Source organism: Lethenteron reissneri, unplaced genomic scaffold (assembly GCF_015708825.2).
Source record: "Lethenteron reissneri isolate LAM-NWPU_2019-01 unplaced genomic scaffold, ASM1570882v1 scaffold_614, whole genome shotgun sequence".
Taxonomy (NCBI): Eukaryota; Metazoa; Chordata; class Hyperoartia; order Petromyzontiformes; family Petromyzontidae; genus Lethenteron; species Lethenteron reissneri.
This window is the reverse complement of record NW_026892136.1, coordinates 29,308-47,490: the sequence shown is the minus strand read 5'-3', so window position 1 is coordinate 47,490 and position 18,183 is coordinate 29,308. Positions and strand designations below refer to the sequence as shown.

At 47.0% G+C, this 18,183-nt stretch overlaps 1 protein-coding gene across 1 annotated transcript; it reads left to right on the top strand.

Annotated features, from left to right (window-relative positions):
* Window positions 1-6,753: 6,753 nt before the first annotated feature.
* Window positions 6,754-14,673, top strand: LOC133339963 (uncharacterized; the record flags this gene model as incomplete). The annotated part of the gene is made up of 7 exons (XM_061548069.1): window positions 6,754-6,993; window positions 7,749-7,840; window positions 8,284-8,396; window positions 10,807-10,925; window positions 11,392-11,524; window positions 12,130-12,223; window positions 14,242-14,673. Coding segments are annotated over 7 exons (1,223 nt in total), but the record flags the coding sequence as incomplete, so codon positions are not given.
* Window positions 14,674-18,183: the final 3,510 nt, after the last annotated feature.

Genomic DNA, 18,183 nt, shown 5'->3' with positions numbered 1-18,183 from the left:
GTGAGTGAATAAGTGACTGAGTGAGTGGTTGAGTGGGTGAGTGAGTGGGTGAGTGAGTGGGTGAGTGTGTGGGTGAGTGGGTGGGTGGGTGAGTGGGTGAGTGGGTGGGTGAGTGAGTGAGTGGGTGAGTGGGGGGGTGAGTGGGTGAGTGGGTGAGTGTGTGGATGAGTGGGTCAGTGAGTGAGTAGGTGAGTGATTGTGGTGAGTGAGTGAGTGAGTGGGGAGTGACTGAGTAAGTGAGTGACTGAGTGACTGAGTGGGTGACTGAGTGAGTGACTGACTGAGTGAGTGACTGAGTGAGTGACTGACTGAGTGACTGAGTGGGTGAGTGACTGAGTGAGTGACTGAGTGACTGACTGAGTAAGTGGCTGAGTGAGTGAGTGACTGAGTGAGTGACTGAGTGACTGACTGAGTGACTGACTGAGTGAGTGACTGAGTGACTGAGTGAGTGACTGAGTGAGTGACTGACTGAGTGACTGAGTGAGTGACTGAGTGACTGACTGACTGAGTGACTGAGTGAGTGATTGAGTGACTGAGTGACTGGCTGAGTGACTGGGTGAGTGACTGCGTGACTGAGTGACTGAGTGGGTGACTGAGTGACTGAGTGGAGTGAGTGACTGAGTGACTGACTGAGTGACTGACTGAGTGAGTGACTGAGTGAATGAGTGACTGACTGAATGACTGACTGAGTGAGTGAGTGACTGAGTGACTGGCTGAGTGTGGGTGAGTGACTGAGTGAGTGACTGAGTGGGTGACTGAATGAGTGACTGAGTGAGTGACTGAGTGACTGACTGACTGAGTGACTAACTGAGTGGCTGAGTGAGAGAGTTGGTGAGTGGCTTAGTGGGTGAGTGAGTGAGTGTGGTGAGTGTGTGAGTGTGTGAGTGAGTGGGTGAGTGAATCACCATCATCATAATCACCAACACCACCATCACCATCATCACCACCAACACCACCATCACCATCACCACCACCATCATCGCCACCAACACCACCATCATCATCATCACCATCACCACCATCACCACCACCACCATCACCACCACCATCACCACCATGCCATCACCACCATCATCATCAACACCACCACCATCATCACCACCATCGCCATCACCACACAATCACCACCACCATCACCGCCACCACCATCACCACCATCATCATCATCATCACCACCACCATCATCACCACCATCACCATCATCACCACAATCACCACCACCATCACCGCCACCACCATCACCACCATCACCTCCACCACCATCACCACCACCATCACCACCACCACCACCATCATCACCACAATCACCACCACCATCACCGCCATCACCATCACCACCATCATCATCACCACCACCATCATCACCACCATCACCTCCACCACCACCATCACCACCACCATCACCACCACCATCATCACCACCATCACCACCACCATCACCACCAACACCACAATCATCATCATCACCAACACCACCACCACATCATCACCACCACCAACACCACCATCACCCCATCATCATCACCACCACCCAACACCACCAACACCACCATCACGACCACCACCACCATCACCACCACCAACACACCATCACTAACACCACCATCACCACCATCACCACCACCATCACCACCACCACCAACACCACCATCACCACCACCATCACCACCACCAACACCATCATCACCACCACCACCATCACCACCACCATCACCACCACCATCACCACCACCACAATCATCACCAACACCACCACCATCATCATCACCAACACCACCATCACCACCACCACCACAATCTCATCACCACCACCAACACCACCATCACGACCACCACCATCACCACCACCAACACCACCATCACCAACACCACCATCACCACCAGCATCACCACCATCACCACCACCACCACCATCACCACCACCATCACCACCACCACCAACACCACCATCACCACCATCACCATCACCACCACCACCAACACCACCATCACCACCACCACCATCACCACCACCATCACCACCACCATCACCACCACCATCACCACCACCATCACCACCAGCACCACCACCATTACCATCACCACCACCATCACCACCATCACCACCAACACCACAATCATCATCATCACCAACACCACCACCACCATCATCACCACCACCAACACCACCATCACCACCATCATCATCACCACCACCAACACCACCAACACCACCATCACGACCACCACCACCATCACCACCACCAACACCACCATCACTAACACCACCATCACCACCATCACCACCACCACCATCACCACCACCACCAACACCACCATCACCACCACCATCACCACCACCAACACCATCATCACCACCACCACCATCACCACCACCATCACCACCACCATCACCACCACCACCACAATCATCATCACCAACACCACCACCATCATCATCACCAACACCACCATCACCACCACCACAATCATCATCACCACCACCAACACCACCATCACGACCACCACCATCACCACCACCAACACCACCATCACCAACACCACCATCACCACCAGCATCACCACCATCACCACCACCACCACCATCACCACCACCATCACCACCACCACCAACACCACCATCACCACCATCACCATCACCACCACCACCAACACCACCATCACCACCACCACCATCACCACCACCATCACCACCACCATCACCACCACCATCACCACCACCATCACCACCAGCACCACCACCATTACCATCACCACCACCATCACCACCATCACCACCAGCACCACCACCACCCGAATGTGATAGGACGTGTGATTTATGAAACGTTTCTTTAAAATCACTCGGTTTTTTCATTCAGTTGTATTCATTGTAAGTGTGCGTAGATAGTGTGTGTGTGTCTATGTGTATGTGTGTGTGAGTCCATATGTGTGTGTAACTCCATGTATGTGTCTAAAGTCGATGTCTGTCTGTGTGAGTCCATGTATGTGTGTCTAAAGTCGATGTCTTTGTGCGTGTGGGCCAATGTTTGTGTGTAAGTCCATGTGTGTGTCTGCACATGAAACAGGAGTTGTGTTGAGATGTTAAAACACAAAACAGAAACCTTTCGCAAGGAATCACGTCACTGAATTAGCCACACGAGGTGCTACTACTGTACGTGTTACATTTTATTTTGGTCTTTCGCTAAGAGTCACCTAGATAGGTTAAACATTAATATGTGTACACCTCCCACCACCCCTGTACCCCCCTACCCCTCCTGCACCCCTCATCCAGCAGTGGATAGAGTCTACCCTACGCGATATTGACTCTAGACGTGAGTATTGAGAAAGACATCCAAGGAATGTGCTTAAATAAACAACTTGGAGGCCACAATCGATTCTTGGCCAGAGCCTAAGCCACCACCCCTTGCTAATAAGTGACGTGTCGAGTCAACAGCCCACTGAGTCCTCAACACAGACGCGGGCGGGGTGGGTGGGTTGGAGAGCAGCGACCTCCACTCTCGGTCAAGTCGCGTGCTGACTCGCATCTTGCATGCTGCTGCTACTGCTGCACCATTGCTGCTGCTGCTACTGCTGCTACTGCTGCACCATTGCTGCTGCTGCTGTGGTGCTGTTGCTGGTACCTCTATCAGCCAAGCCTCTCATCATCACCTGCTCCTGTGTGGGTGAGTGGGTGGATGAGTGTGTGGGTGGGTGAGTAGGTGAGTGGATGAGTGGGTGGGTGGGTGAGTGGGTGGGTGAGTGAGTGGGTGGATGAGTGTGTGGGTGAGTGTGTGAGCGACTGGGTGAGTGAGTGAGCGACTGGGTGAGTGAGTGGGCGAGGGGTGGGTGGGTGGATGAATGGGTGTGTGAGTGGGTAGGTGAGTGTGTGGGTGAGTGTGTGAGCGACTGGGTGGGTTAGTGTGTGAGCGACTGGGTGAGTGAGTGAGCGAGCGACTTGGTGAGTGAGTGGGTGGGTGAGTGGGCGGGTGAGTGGATGAGTATGTGGGTGAGTGTGTGAGTGGGTGGATGAGTGAATGAGTGGGTGAGTGAGTGACTGGGTGAGTGGGTGAGTGAGTGTGTGAGTGGTTGGGTGAGTGGGTGGGTGAGCGACTGGGTGAGTGAGTGGGTGTGTGAGTGGATGAGTGGGTGGATGAGTGTGTGGGTGAGTGTGTGAGCGACTGGGTGAGTGAGTGGGTGGGTGAGTGTGTGAGTGGGTGTTGAGTGTGTGGGTTAGTGTGTGAGCGACTGGGCGAGTGAGTGAGTGAGCGATTGGGTCAGTGAGTGTGTGAGTGTGTAGGTGGGTGTGTGAGTGAGTGGGTGTGTGAGTGGGTGGGTGAGTGGTGTGTGAGTGTGTAGGTGGGTGTGGTGAGTGGGTAGATGAGTGTGTGTGTGAGTGAGCGAGCGACTGTGATGAGTGAGTGAGTGGGTGTGTGAGTTGGTGGGTGATTGAGTGGGTGTGTGCGTGGGTGTGTGAGTGGGTGGGTGAGCGACTGGGTGAGTGGTGGGTGTGTGAGTGAGTGAGTGGGTGAGTGGGTGGGTAATAATATAATAATAGTACAATTTGTAACGCGCGCAAATTTGCAGACGTAGTGGCCGCAACTCAGAGGCGCGGAGCCAAGCTCAGAGTCACTCAAAAGCACGTGGTTGTAGAGGTGAGTTTTTAAGTGTCTCTTGAAGGAGGCGATTGAGGTGATGCTGCGAATGTGCAGAGGGATATGTTCCAGACTGTTGGGGCTGCCACCGAGAAGTGGCGCGTAGACACGATGACCATCCTGGATCTTGGTATCGAGAGGAGGTCGTGAGTCGCGCTGCGCAGGCATCTGCCGTGTGCTGAGCTGCAAGTTGTCAGTAATGAAGAAAGATACGGCAGGCAGGCGGATATGAAGGCGTTGTGGCAGAGGCAGGCGGTCTTGTATGTGACCCTGCTGGCGATGGGGAGCCAGTTGAGAGCGCGGAGACGAGCTAGTGAGTCGAGGCGGGAGAGTGAGTGTGGGCAATGACGACGCGTGCTAGGTTATTTTGTAGTCTTTGAAGTTCTTTAGGTTGCCAGCGGAGGTCCGGACTAGGACGGAGTTGCAATAGTCAAGGCGAGACCCAACTATGCAACATGCCAAAGTGTTGGCAATTTCAGTAGAGATGAGAGGACGTATGTGTCTAAGAGCCTTCAGGTGAAAGTTACATGAGCTGATGATATGGTTGGTTTGACGGTCGAAGGATAAAGTTGAATCGAGGATGATACCGAGGTACCTGAAGTGGTCGGTGAACTTGTTGATGTGACCGAAGATGTGTATGTGTGTGGGGAGTGCTGCTGAATTGAGACGTTGCTTGTGTAGTGACATAAGAAGGGAGGGGCTGCTGGGGGCTCTGGGATCCCAGGCAAGTCCAGACGCTTAAGCCTCTGGGTGCCAGGCACTGGGTTCCCAGAGGGTCCAGACTATTAAGCCTCTGGGCGCCAGGCGTTGGGTTCCCAGGCGCTTAAGCCTTTTTGGCGCCGCCAACGGGGGGGGGGGGGCTGTGTGTGCTCTGTGGGATGTCTGGTGGCGCACACGGCCCCACCCCTCGTTAGACTAGGCATAAAAGGAGAGCTCCCTGGACGATCAGGGCCCAGTTGTAACTCAAGACCCAAGACCCACGACCAGCCATCTGAAGACCCTGGGATGCTGTGAGAGCCAGCGTGGGACTCTGGAACTCCCGACTCTACGACCTTGTGAGGGCGAGTTGCAGAGCGTAGCCAGAGTAGAGTATCTAGGCTGTGTAGCTAGGCTGTAACAGAGTATCAGGACTGTTGGAGAGTTGGACTGTTGGAGTGTTGTATTGTAATAAAGAAGTTACCTCTACAAGTGTCTCCGGAACCCGTTACACTTGGTACCTAACATGATGGCCACTGACTTTTTCGGATTAAGGGCTAGGTTGTGTGCAGTGAACCATTGTTGCATGGCGGTGGTACATTCCGAGAGCCTCTCGAATCCAGATGCATTGCTAGAATCGATGGCGGTGAATATAATCGTGTCATCCGCGTATGAGTGATGCTTAACACCGAAGCTTGCAATGAGCCGGCCGATCGGGGAAGTGTAGGCTGTGAAGAGCAGGGAACCTAGTACAGAGCCTTGGGGAACCCCCCATTTTGAGGGTGTGGAGTTTATCCTGTTATGTACGAAACTTGGGAACCCTAGCTACATACAATGTCTGCTGCCAGTTTTATAGGGCTGAACATTGAAAATGTCTAAGTGTACAATTATTGCGATTACCATGTCTCTATAGTCGTGGTTGAAGAGACATTGTAATGTTTTTAAACTATTTTATCTTTTCCTGTAATTTCTTGAAATTCTGTTTTGGCGGGTTAAGTAAAAACATGCCTTACAATGGCTGCCCATAAAAAAATTGTTTTAATGCATTTGTTTTCTGCCTATTTGTTTTAGTGGCCAGGTACTGGGCCGATTCTGCTGCGAGACCCGAGTGTGTGCTTCGCCGGGGAGAGATGTAAAAATGTAGGTGAAGAATGAAATAAAAATTAATAAAAATAAAATAATAAAATCACGACGTTTCGGAAGCAACACAAGCTTCCGTCTTCAGGTGAAACTGTCACAGCCAAATATCTGTATCACTTGAAGACGGAAGCTTGTGTTGCTTCCGAAACGTCGTGATTTTTATTTATTTTAATTTCATTTTTTACCTACGTGACTTTACCGAAAAAAACTAAGAGTATGATTCCTTGCAGTCGTGAAAGCTTCAAATCTCGAAGATATCAAAATGGACGAGCGGTGCATGCATCAGACGATGAGGAGCTGCAGCAGCAGCAGCAGTCTCCAAACAATTGGAAGGCTCCTTCACACACCAGGCAGAATGCAGCTCAGTCTGTGCAGCAGTATCATCCTGCCTTGGCAGAGGCAGCAACCCAGACTTGTCAGTCTCCACAGGCTCAGCCAGTTGAGCACACCCCACAAGTGCCTAAGGTGTCTTCTGGCAGCAGTCAGCGACCGAGTGGAGAGGCGGCTTCTGATACGAACTCCCAAGGTGATCACTTTGACTGCCCCTTGTTCACACACACGTGCTGTCTAGCTATTAATAACATTTGAGGTTTTTGTAAATTATATAATTTCACTAATAGGGGTTTTCCCCTTTTTTCTGGCAACAAAACTGACACCTTTTGCAAGGAATAATGCTTACATTAACCACAATACTTGCAGTCAAATGCAAACAAAAAACAATACTCTGATAATTTATGCATTGTTTTTGAAACTGATTGGTCCACACCAGAGACAGCTTTCTTTAGAGCCTCGTCTCATATGGTTTTCGACCAGATGACGCCAAGTATTGTGGTTAATGTAAGTATGATTCCTTGCAAAAGGTGTCAGTTTTGTTGCCAGAAAAAAGGTGAAAACCCCTATATTTTAGTATTTTGGTACTGGCAAAGGAGGTCCCATGATGACGCCTTTTGGCGTCATCTGGTCGAACACCATATGAGACTAGGCTCTAAAGAAAGCTGTCTCTGGTGTGGACCAATCAGTTTCAAAGACAATGCATAAATTATCAGAGTATGTTTTTTGTTTGCATTTGACTGCAAGTATTGTGGTTAATGTAAGTATGATTCCTTGCAAAAGGTATCAGTTTTGTTGCCAGAAAAAAGGTGAAAACCCCTATTAGTATATTTTGCTACTGGCAAGGGAGGTCCCATGATGACATAATTTCAATGTATTATTCTGAAAGAAATTGTCCCTGCGTGTACTCGCCTTACCTGTCCGCTTTTTGCCACTTAACCAAATCCTCAGGCTGCGTGAAAGTGGTGCACGACATGCTGATGACTTCAAGCAACTGTGGCAGCAATTGGCCATCCGACCAAGAAGACATATTTCACCTCCTGGTAGTTACCTGCTTTCGTTTAAATTCCTCGTTTTCCGTACTCATTGACATGTAATTTTGTCTCTAACCCCTCCCTCTCTCTGCCACTGCCCCCTCTGCCTATTTAAGGCCACTCCACAGAGACGATCTCCCTCTCTGTACCTGTGTTACTCTCTCTATGTATCTTGGTGATATCTGTCTGCTCATATGTCTGTCTATAGTTGTTCTGGTTAGAATTTTTTGTTGCTATTTCATTTATACCTGATGATGATTGCTTGTGTTGCAATAGAAACGTCGTGATTTTTATTTTATTTTACTTTTATTAATTTGAATTTTTTACCTACGTGACTTTACCGAAAAAACCTAAGAATATGAATCCTTGCAGTCACGAAAGCTTCAAATCTAGAATTCACAATAAGCATTTGATGTTTTAAAGAATTTGCTCTGCGGTCTGTATGTATGTAGGTGCACGGGAGAGAACATTTTGAAATATTAAAAAAAATCAAGGAAAGCCTGGAGCTGGTCCGAATGCTGCCCAAGGATGTTGTCAGTGTGTTGCGCAACCTGCAGCAACAACGGTACGTGAACACGAAATAGACACATCGCTGCTCGTGCGAGACAAGTTCCCGATTGCTGCTGTAATTAAATGGTAGCAACAGAAGGGAAGTAATAAAATGATAAAAAGAAAAATAATAAAATAATTCTCACGACGTTTCGGCCACAACGCAAGCAGCCGTCCTCAGGTGAAAACCAGGTCTGTCGGAAAGACAGCGTCTGAATGAAACAGCACACGTGCTTGGAGCATGTATATAAGCTGGGTTGGAAGGGGGGGGAAAGGGGGAGCCTTGACAAAATAATTTGCATATCAAGAGGAATTTAGCATATTTCCATATCCCCTCCCTTTGATGCTGCTAATCCTGCATAATGCACGGGCATGAGTAGTACTAATCACATACCTGCATTTGCCATAAATATGCTAAATTCCTCTTGATATGCAAATTATTAGTGAATAATGTTTTCTCCTGGAAGAATCGTTTTAATTTTAAATCATTCACAGAGAATGTTTTGTATTATTGCAACGAAATACATTTGACAACGCTTTATTAAATTTGACATCCTGCACCGAAATTTTAATTTGAAGCTGTTATTTGTTTGCCTGTTGACTGTTCGACTTTCAAACAGCCATTATTCAATTCATGTTCATGCTGATGCAAATCTGTCTTGATTTTCCAGCTGCTACTCCATTATACACTGCACAACTACATAATGTTACATACAAATCTGACATGTTACATACAAATCTGAATTTGAAGGTACTATTGGTTTCACAGTGACACTTGCTCACCTACTTTCAAGCAGTCATTGCCATCCGGTTAGAGCAATGCAGTTGCGAAGTTTGTTCCAATTGACGTGATTGACAAACGGCTTCCTGTTGGATGCACCAAAGTGTTGCTTTTTAAATCCTTTATATTAAGTTCGCTTGCTTGCGCGCTTACGACCGTGCAAATCTTTCGGTCGTTTTTTAACCCACTTCCCGTGATCCAATCGAGCTGACATTTTGCACGCAGACTCGTTGTGCGTGACAATTTATTTTCGTGAAAAAAATTTCCTAAATTTTCCACTTTTTAGGAAAACATTTTTGTCATATTTAATTTAAAATACCAATGTGATAAAATAAAACTCTTACTCAAGAAAAACAGAAATGAATAATAAAATAAAACCGATGCCACGCATATAAAGGATTTATAGTGAAAAACTTTGTTTTTACGGGTTAATTTTTTTATTTTGGATTCGAAATGTTGGAAAGGCAATGCTTTGCAAGATCACATTTTTGTATTTTATTAATATTTTCCTCTGACATACTATATGGGAGATGCTGAGCATGACAGATGCATGGACACTGAACTTTCTGTATAATTCCCGACTGGTATGTGTGAGTTGGTAAAGGTGTGAAGCATCAACATACGTGGAGATTTGTGCATGGCTCGCTGTGGGCAATGTATATAGGATGGTCACCCACGCTGAACCCAACCTAGCTTATGAGATCAGATGCATTGCAGTTGATGTTGTGATAAGCATGTGGGGCATTATCAGAGTTTAACTCATTGGAATGTGGATTATATCTTCATATTTTAACTTTAAGCACATGTCCATCTTATGATCCAAATGGAAAATATCTAAAAAAAGATTTCCATATTCAAAAATTATGCAATATATCAATATTCAGTGTCTATGTAATGTAAATAACTCCCATGTTGGTTATGAATACTGAGCAGTAGTTCATTGACATCAGGTTGTGCAATGAGAAAAGATGCAGTTGTCATGTGCATCAACCACTATTTTTTTGGGTTTTTAAAATCCTTTATATTAAGTTCACTTGCTTGCGCGCTTAGGACCGTGGAAATCTTTTGGTCGTTTTTTAACCCACTTCTCGTGATCCAATCGAACTGACATTTTGCACACAGACTCGTTGTGCGTGACAATTAATTTTTGTGGAAAATGTTTTCCTAAATTTTCCACTTTTTAGGAAAAAAAAATGTTTCACTAACACAATCATATTTTTCCTAAACACAGAAAATTATTCAAGAAAAACAACAAAAATGTACAATATAAACAATCATACAAAAACTGAAAACCTTATAATCCTTATATACGACTTTCCTTATATTTAATTTAAAATACCAATGTGATTAAAATGAAACTCTTACTCAAGAAAAACAGAAATGAATAATAAAATAAAACCGATGCCACGCATATAAAGGATTTATAGTGAAAAACTTTGTTTTATTTTATTTGACTTTTATTAATTTTAATTTTTTACCTACGTGACTTTACCGAAAAAACCTAAGAATATGAATCCTTGCAGTCACGAAAGCTTCAAATCTAGAATGAAAAAATAAAATTAAACCGATGCCACGCATATAAAGGATTTATAGTGAAAAACTTTGTTTTTACGGGTTAATTTTTGGGGTTTTTTCTCCCTCCCAGATACGTGACGGAATTGCGTGGCAGGCCGTCCAACCTCAGCCGACACGGAAGCGAGTGTTCACAGGAAGTCTTGGCCGGCAGCCAGGGACCCTCCAGTGCCGGCGAAGGTTCCTCATCAGGTGACGCAAGCTCTCCCTGCTCGGCGCAGCACATTTCTCTGCACGGGACGTGGCGGCACGCGGGCGAATTGAAAGACGCGACACAATTTGCCACAAAGTGATACGCAGTCTTCTTGGTTCTTTCGGTAAAGTCGTCACGTAGAAGGGAAGTAATAAAATAATAAAAATAAAACACGATAAAATACAATTCTCACGACGTTTCGACCACAACGCAAGCAGCCGTCCTCAGGTGAAGAACAGGTCTGTCAGACGCTGTCTTCCCGACAGCTCTGTTCTCCACCTGAGGACGGCTGCTTGCGTTGTGGCCGAAACGTCGTGAGAATTATTTTATGATGTTTTATTATTTTATTACTTCCCTTCTACGTGATGACTTTACCGAAAGAACCAAGAGGATGAATTCAATATTACTCGTATATGTGTTGAGGTGTAAATGTTTTTATTGCGAATGCTCATCCACTGGTTGCAGGCGTTGCACAGAATGTTGTGACGGGTGAAGCAAATGGATCCAATGGTCCCCCACGGCCACCGGACGGAGACAACCCACGGGCCCGGCTTGGAACCCTGCCGGACAGCGGCAAGCCTGGCAACGCTCTTTACAAGTAAGTGCCCTTTAGGTGCATCATCGTCGCCACCTTTAAACATCGTCGTCATTTTTCGATTTAAAGCTTTCGTGACTGCAGGGATTCATCTTCTTGGTTCTTTCGGTAAAGTCACCACGTAGAAGAGAAGTAATAGAATAATAAATATAAAACATAATAAAATAATATAATAATATAATATACATGATAAAATAATTCTCACGACGTTTCAGCCACAACGCAAGCAGCCGTAACGTCGTGAGAATTATTTTATTATGTTTTATTTTTATTATTTTATTACTTCCCTTCTACGTGACTTTACCGAAAGAACCAAGAAGATGAATCCCTGCAGTCACGAAAGCTTTAAATCGAAACGCAAAATTCGTAATGGGTTTGGGCTGATTTTTGCACTTGGATTTCCAATAAAAAATGTCATTATTTTCCATAGGGATATACAGTACAAGCAATGTAAGTGTTGCTTCACATGTTATTTCTAATCGCAATGTTGACGGAGTAAAAATGTGCAAGTTAATGTAATACAGCCGTACAAAGTACTTGTTCGTGCTTCTTGTATTTGGTATTAACATTTTGGAGCCTTGTGTGTTGTTGTTTTTTCGTGTCTCAAGCTTCCTGAAACAAATCGACTGCTTGGAGTTTTTGGAGAATTTCACTTCACGTGGATTGTCGAGTGTCCAACAGCTGATGGACGTTACTCTACAGGCAAGTTCCTACGGACGCTTCCATGCAAACTACGCGTGTTTTTTAACGTTTACAGGATTGGGATTTTTTTTAAGTTGTGCAAGTTTTTCTGCAACATAAAAAATGCACAAAGAAGCTTGGAGAAGATGGAAGGTTGGAATTAAACTTGTAAAGAGTTAATACGTGTGTGGGTGAGTGGTGAGTGGTGAGGGTGAGTGGTGAGCGTGAGTGGTGAGGGAGAGGGGTGAGTGGTGAGGGAGAGGGGTGAGTGTGAGTGGTGAGGGTGAGTGGTGAGGGTGAGTGGTGAGTAGTGAGGATTGTCGTGCCACAAGAGGGGGCTCTGGGACCCTAGGCAGAGAAGCCCTTGCGGCAGGCGCTAGGATCCCAGGCACCCCAGACACTTAAGCCTCTTGGCGCCAGGCGCTAGGATCCCAGGCACCCCAGACAGTTAAACCCCTTGGCGCCACCAACGGGGGGGGGGGGGACTGTGTGCGCTCTGTGAGATATCTGGAGGCACACACAACCCCACCCCTCGTTGGGCACGAGGCATAAAAGGGCAGCTCCCTGGCCGATTGGGGCCAGTCGCAGGTCAAGACCCGCCAGCCAGCCAGCTTAGGACCCTGTACCCCTCGTCCCGCTTGTCCTTGTAAGGGCCGGGGCGCTGTGAGGGCCAGTGGTGGGACTCTGGGACTCCCGGCTCTACGTCCTTGTGAGGGCGAGTTCCGAGGAAGCCAGAGTCCAGACCCGCACCTTGGCTGGGTCGGGTCAGGTAGCCTCCCCTAGGGTAGTTGTAGCCGGAGGACCCCAGAGCGTAGCCAGAGCAGTGTACCTAGGCTGTGTACCTAGGCTGTGTACCTAGGCTGTGTACCTAGGCTGTGTACCTAGGCTGTGTATCTAGGCTGTGTACCTAGGCTGTAACAGAGTATCAGGACTGTTGGAGTGTTGTATTGTAATAAAGAAGTTACCTCTACAAGTGTCTCCGGAACCCATTACACGTGGATACCGAAACATGCAAATAAGAAACATTGACAACTGCAAAAAAGTAGATGGGCTTCGGCAAGGGAACATCACTGGACTGCATTGTGGCTGGGAAACAAGACCGGTGTTGGAGTGGCATCCAAAGTAGAGCACACATCACCAAGAGGATGACCACCACAGAGATTCGAGTTGTGAGATTAGTTCGTGTGTAGTTGATAGATGGATCGTCACATAGCTCGAGTGAGGAGGCTGAGGAGTCCTGATCCAGTAGTGGGTACAAATAAAACACATTCCTCCTGCGGAGGGAGCGGGTAGGAACGTTGGGTTGCTCGGTCAATGGCCAACTGTGAGGGCCGGGCACAAGCCGTCGTGAGTAGGTTAAACGTTGAGTTTTATAAGGGCACCACGGGGTGACCAGCCCCTCCCCACCCAGCCCCACCCCTCCCCACCCACCCTCTCCACCCTCCCCACCCAGCCCCTACCCACCCTCCCCTCCCACCCTCCCCTCCCCACCCCCCAGCCCCTCCCCACCCTCCCCTCCCCACCCAGCCCCACCCCTCCCATTTTTGGATGCACGACGGACAGACACAATAATCCCCTGTGGGCTGGTGGAACCAGGTGGTTCCTACCAGTACTACCGACTGATTTTGTACATTAATTACTCTGAGGAATACACGTCGTCAGAAATTTGAAGAATGTTGTATCGTACACTATGGGAACCTCATTTGCCAGTAAAAATATCATAATTGTTTTTTTACCCTTCTATCTGGCAACATAACTGACACCTTTTTACAAGGAGTCATGTTTGTATAGACCGCAATACTTGTCTCGGGTGTGGACCAATCAACTTCAAGGACAGTGCATACATTATCAGAGTTATGTTTTTTGTTTGCATTATGACTGCAAGGTATTGCGGTCTATACAAACATGACTCCTTGTAAAAAGGTGTCAGTTTTGTTGCCAGATAGAAGGGTAAAAAACCAATTATCAATGTTGTATCGCTGAACAAAATTTGGTGTGTGTGTGTGTGTGCATATTTTCTGTGTTTCGCTGGATTTTAGGACTTGGATGAACTGGGAGTCCCAGAAGCCAAAAAGCAACTGCTATTGAGTGGAATCGAAGAGCATGGTGTGTCGACCACGATCTCCAGCGAGACGACGCTGCAGCGCTCGTCCAGTGAGGAGACAGTCCACCTCAGCTCCGAGGACGACAACGATGACGGCATCGACACCAAGGATGGCATCCGTGCCAAAGTGTTCCCAGCGCTGCGGCCCTCTGGCAGTCATCTGTCCTCTGTCGGCAATCGGTATCGCAAAAGCAGCATTGCCAAATACAATTTGCGAGCGCACGCTCGCCAAGCCGTTGACTTTCCTCGTGCTGGCAGCTGGGGAGGCAGTAGCAGCCTGGAGGTGCCAGGAGGCAAGATGCCAAAATTGTCTTCATGCTCTGACATCGAAGAAGAGGAGGGCTGGAGTGAGGAGAGGAGGGGGTGAGCGATAGATGGATGATGGTGGGGTTTGTGTGGGCCGTGGGATGCACGTTGTATGAAAAGCCCTTGGGGTAAATAAGCTGGTGCTTTCGATTGAAAGCTTTCGTGTACTGCAGGGATTCATCTTCTTGGTTCTTTCAGTAAAGTCACGGTCTCGCCAGGACATGTCTCCACCTGAGGGACGGCTGCTTGCGTTGTGGCCGAAAACGTCGTGAGAATTATTTTATGATGTTTTATTGTTATTATTTTCCTTCTACGTGACTTTACCGAAAGAACGACGTTTCGGCCAGAACGCAAGCAGCCGTCCTCAGGTGAAGAACAGGTCTGTCGAGAAGACAGAGGTCTGTTTTTATTTATTATTATTTTATTTCCATTCTACGTGACTTTACCGAAAGACCAAGAAGATGAATCCCTGCAGTCACGAAAGCTTTAATCGAATTTCCTTTGAGCTTGCTTGCATAGTTTTTTTTTTTACAGAATGCAGTCAATAAAACATAAAGCTGCATCTTGGCTTACTACCCAAGGCAGGAACTTGTCTCTTCCAAGAAAGAAGTGAATGACTTGTCAGTTTTTGTTCCTTCTTAATTTTGGAGCTTTCGTGACTGCAGGAATTATTCTTGGTTTTTTCGGTAAAGTCAAGTATAACGATAAAACGTGCCGTTTAAGTCATCTGGAGTGAAATATACAACACGTTTTGTTTCCATGCAGAGGAGATAGCCATGTTCAGAGCAATGTGTTTTTTTGTTGTGTTGCATTTGCTCGACTGTTCAAAGATCGTTCAAATCTGCATCTATTGGAAGGATGAACACGAAGTGGGAAGGTTTTTGCAAATCAGATGTTCTTGTACTCCAGAAGATTGTTGTACGGGGCCTGTCTGCTATAACCTACTTGATAACAACCCCAAAAATGCCTAAGTAAAGGTTGATTTGTGACATGTTCCATTCTGCAAAGTTTTATAGACTTTGCTGCTGGTAGCAGATGTAGAGAGAACAACACCTGTCTACACTTAGTGTTCATGGAACTGTCTTAAGCGTATATATGCAGTGGGTTTTTTTTTAAATCCATTATATTAAGTTCATTTGCTTGCTAGGACCGTGCAAATGTTTCGGTCGTTTTTTAACCCACTTCCCGTCATCCAATCGAGCTGACATTTTGCACACAGACTCGTTGTGCGTGCAATTAATGTTCGTGAAACATTTTTTCCCAAATTTTACACTTTTTAGGGAATTTTTTTAATAAATATTTAATTACCATTGCTTAATGGTGGTCAGGCAATCATCTGACCCATAGGTGGCAGCCATCTCAAGCCAGAGGACAAGAGGACTCTAGCCGCCACGCATATAAAGGATTTAGAGTGAAAAACTTTGTTTTACGGGTTAATTTTTGTTACAGGTAGGAACAACAGTTCCCCACCACCCACCAGGGATTATTTGTCTGTCGTGCATAGCCCCTCCCACCGTGTAGCACGCTCGCGGATTGGTTGAAGTGCGTCACGTGACCGCGAGCTTTCTGTCCAACCAAGTTCCTAGCTGGCCACTGTGAAGGAACGTGATTGTGCTATGGATTCAGAAACCCGAGTTTGAGGGTGACGTCTGAACTGCTGATTGTTTGGTCGCTGACCACTGGTGAAGTACCCGTCTGGTCACCGCCTGCATCTTGGAGTGGATTGAAAAAGGGCTGTTGATGTTCTTGAGCTTTGATTAAAAGCCAAAAACCTTTCAAGTACAATTTCAGGAATTGTTTTTCTGGATAAACCACTTGCATAAAATATATCCAATGTTTGAGTTTGCATACGGAGCCCAAAACCACCTGTACGTTTTGCAATGTGCTTTATATTTTGTAGCAATCACTGCCTTTCATGTAAACTGGTACCAGGTGCATACAGCGCATGAGAACGTTCAATTCGAATGCGCAATTCCCTGGAATAGCCACAGTGTTGATTTGTTTAAACAAGTTTTGACAATAAAAACAACTCTCTTTGAACTGTTAGCACGGTCTTTTTTGACGGTGTTTTTTAATATACATGTCTCGTTAAACCACCCCGTCACCGCCCGCCAATTAGCAAGGTTTGTCACGTAAACAAGCGTGCCAATTCGTTATAAGCTCAGCACACCTGTGCTGCACCCGAAACGTCATTTCATTTCACTGTTTTCATTTCTAATTTGTTTCACCCACGTGACTTTCACATCTATAATTACAAGCGCACAACCTTCATCCGTGATGGACGCCGCACTGTCCATCGTTTCATGCACGGGGCGCTTCAAACCTCCAAGTCAGAGGTCGCAACCGGGTACCCGATACCCGTACCCTACCCGATACATGGCTACCCGTACCCGGCCGGGTACGGGTAGGCGTTTGCGACCCTGGTGCGGCCGGGTACGGGTAACCGTGAGTCACTGGTGAGTCACCGTTTGTCACTCATTTCCCAACGTCTTGTCTCTTCTCCCAATTCAAGTTCCTAGAATCAACCCACCCGCGCAACATGGCTTCATCCCAGAGGTTGCAAACGGGTAACCGATACCCCTATCCGATACCCGGCCGGGTACGGGTAGCCGGGTATCAGGTAGGGTACGGGTACCCGTTTTCGACCCTGGTGCGGTCGGGTACGGGAAGGACATGAGTCACTGGTGAGTCACCGTTTGTCACTAATTTCCCGTCTTGTCTCTTCTCACAATTCAAGTTTCTAGAATCAACCCACCCGCGCCTGCAACATGGCTTCATCCCAGAGGTCGCAACCGGGTACCCGATACCCGTACCCTACCCGACACCCGGCTACCCGGCCGTTTTCAACCCTGGTGCGGCCGGGTACGGGTAAGGAATCAAACCCGTGTGTGACGTCTGCTCCACGCGCCGCCTGCATGGACAACGGAGGCGCAGGGACAGACACTCGACCGTGAAATCGATCCGCAATCTTGTCGCACGGCCAGCAGCTCCGTGTCGCCTTCTCTCGATCCCGCGATCCCAAGCAGGTGACAGTCCGCGGCGAAATGACGAGAGGAATTCACACGGAATGTCCTTTTCAACGAAGTCTTCCAGATGTAAAACGATGTAAGCTTTTAATTAAGAAATACAATTCAAAACACAACACAATTCGAAGACGTTTCATTTTAAAACTTCAAAACGGAGCATCGGGTGCTTGCGTGAATGCAAAATTATAATTCGTGTTGTCAAGAATGTATCTCCTCTACGTGTAACTTTTAAGTGGTATGCCTTGTAACTGATGAATGATCTCGCCCGAGTGATCTGTACAGGTTACTTCTAAACACACACACTTAATCACTCTAGATTTGAACACTTCATGTTTGACCCTCACAGACAAAATGTTACATGTACATGCACAATCAGACAAGTATTCATTCTAAATTATTGACAGGCATATTAGCAAAATTGAATTACTGCAGCGAAACATACTGCATCAGGCAACATCGTATTAACAAGAAGCTATTTTAACACATACTATTGTGTCATTCAAAACGAGTAGTCCATTGCATGCTGGCGTCTGGGTCAAAACGTA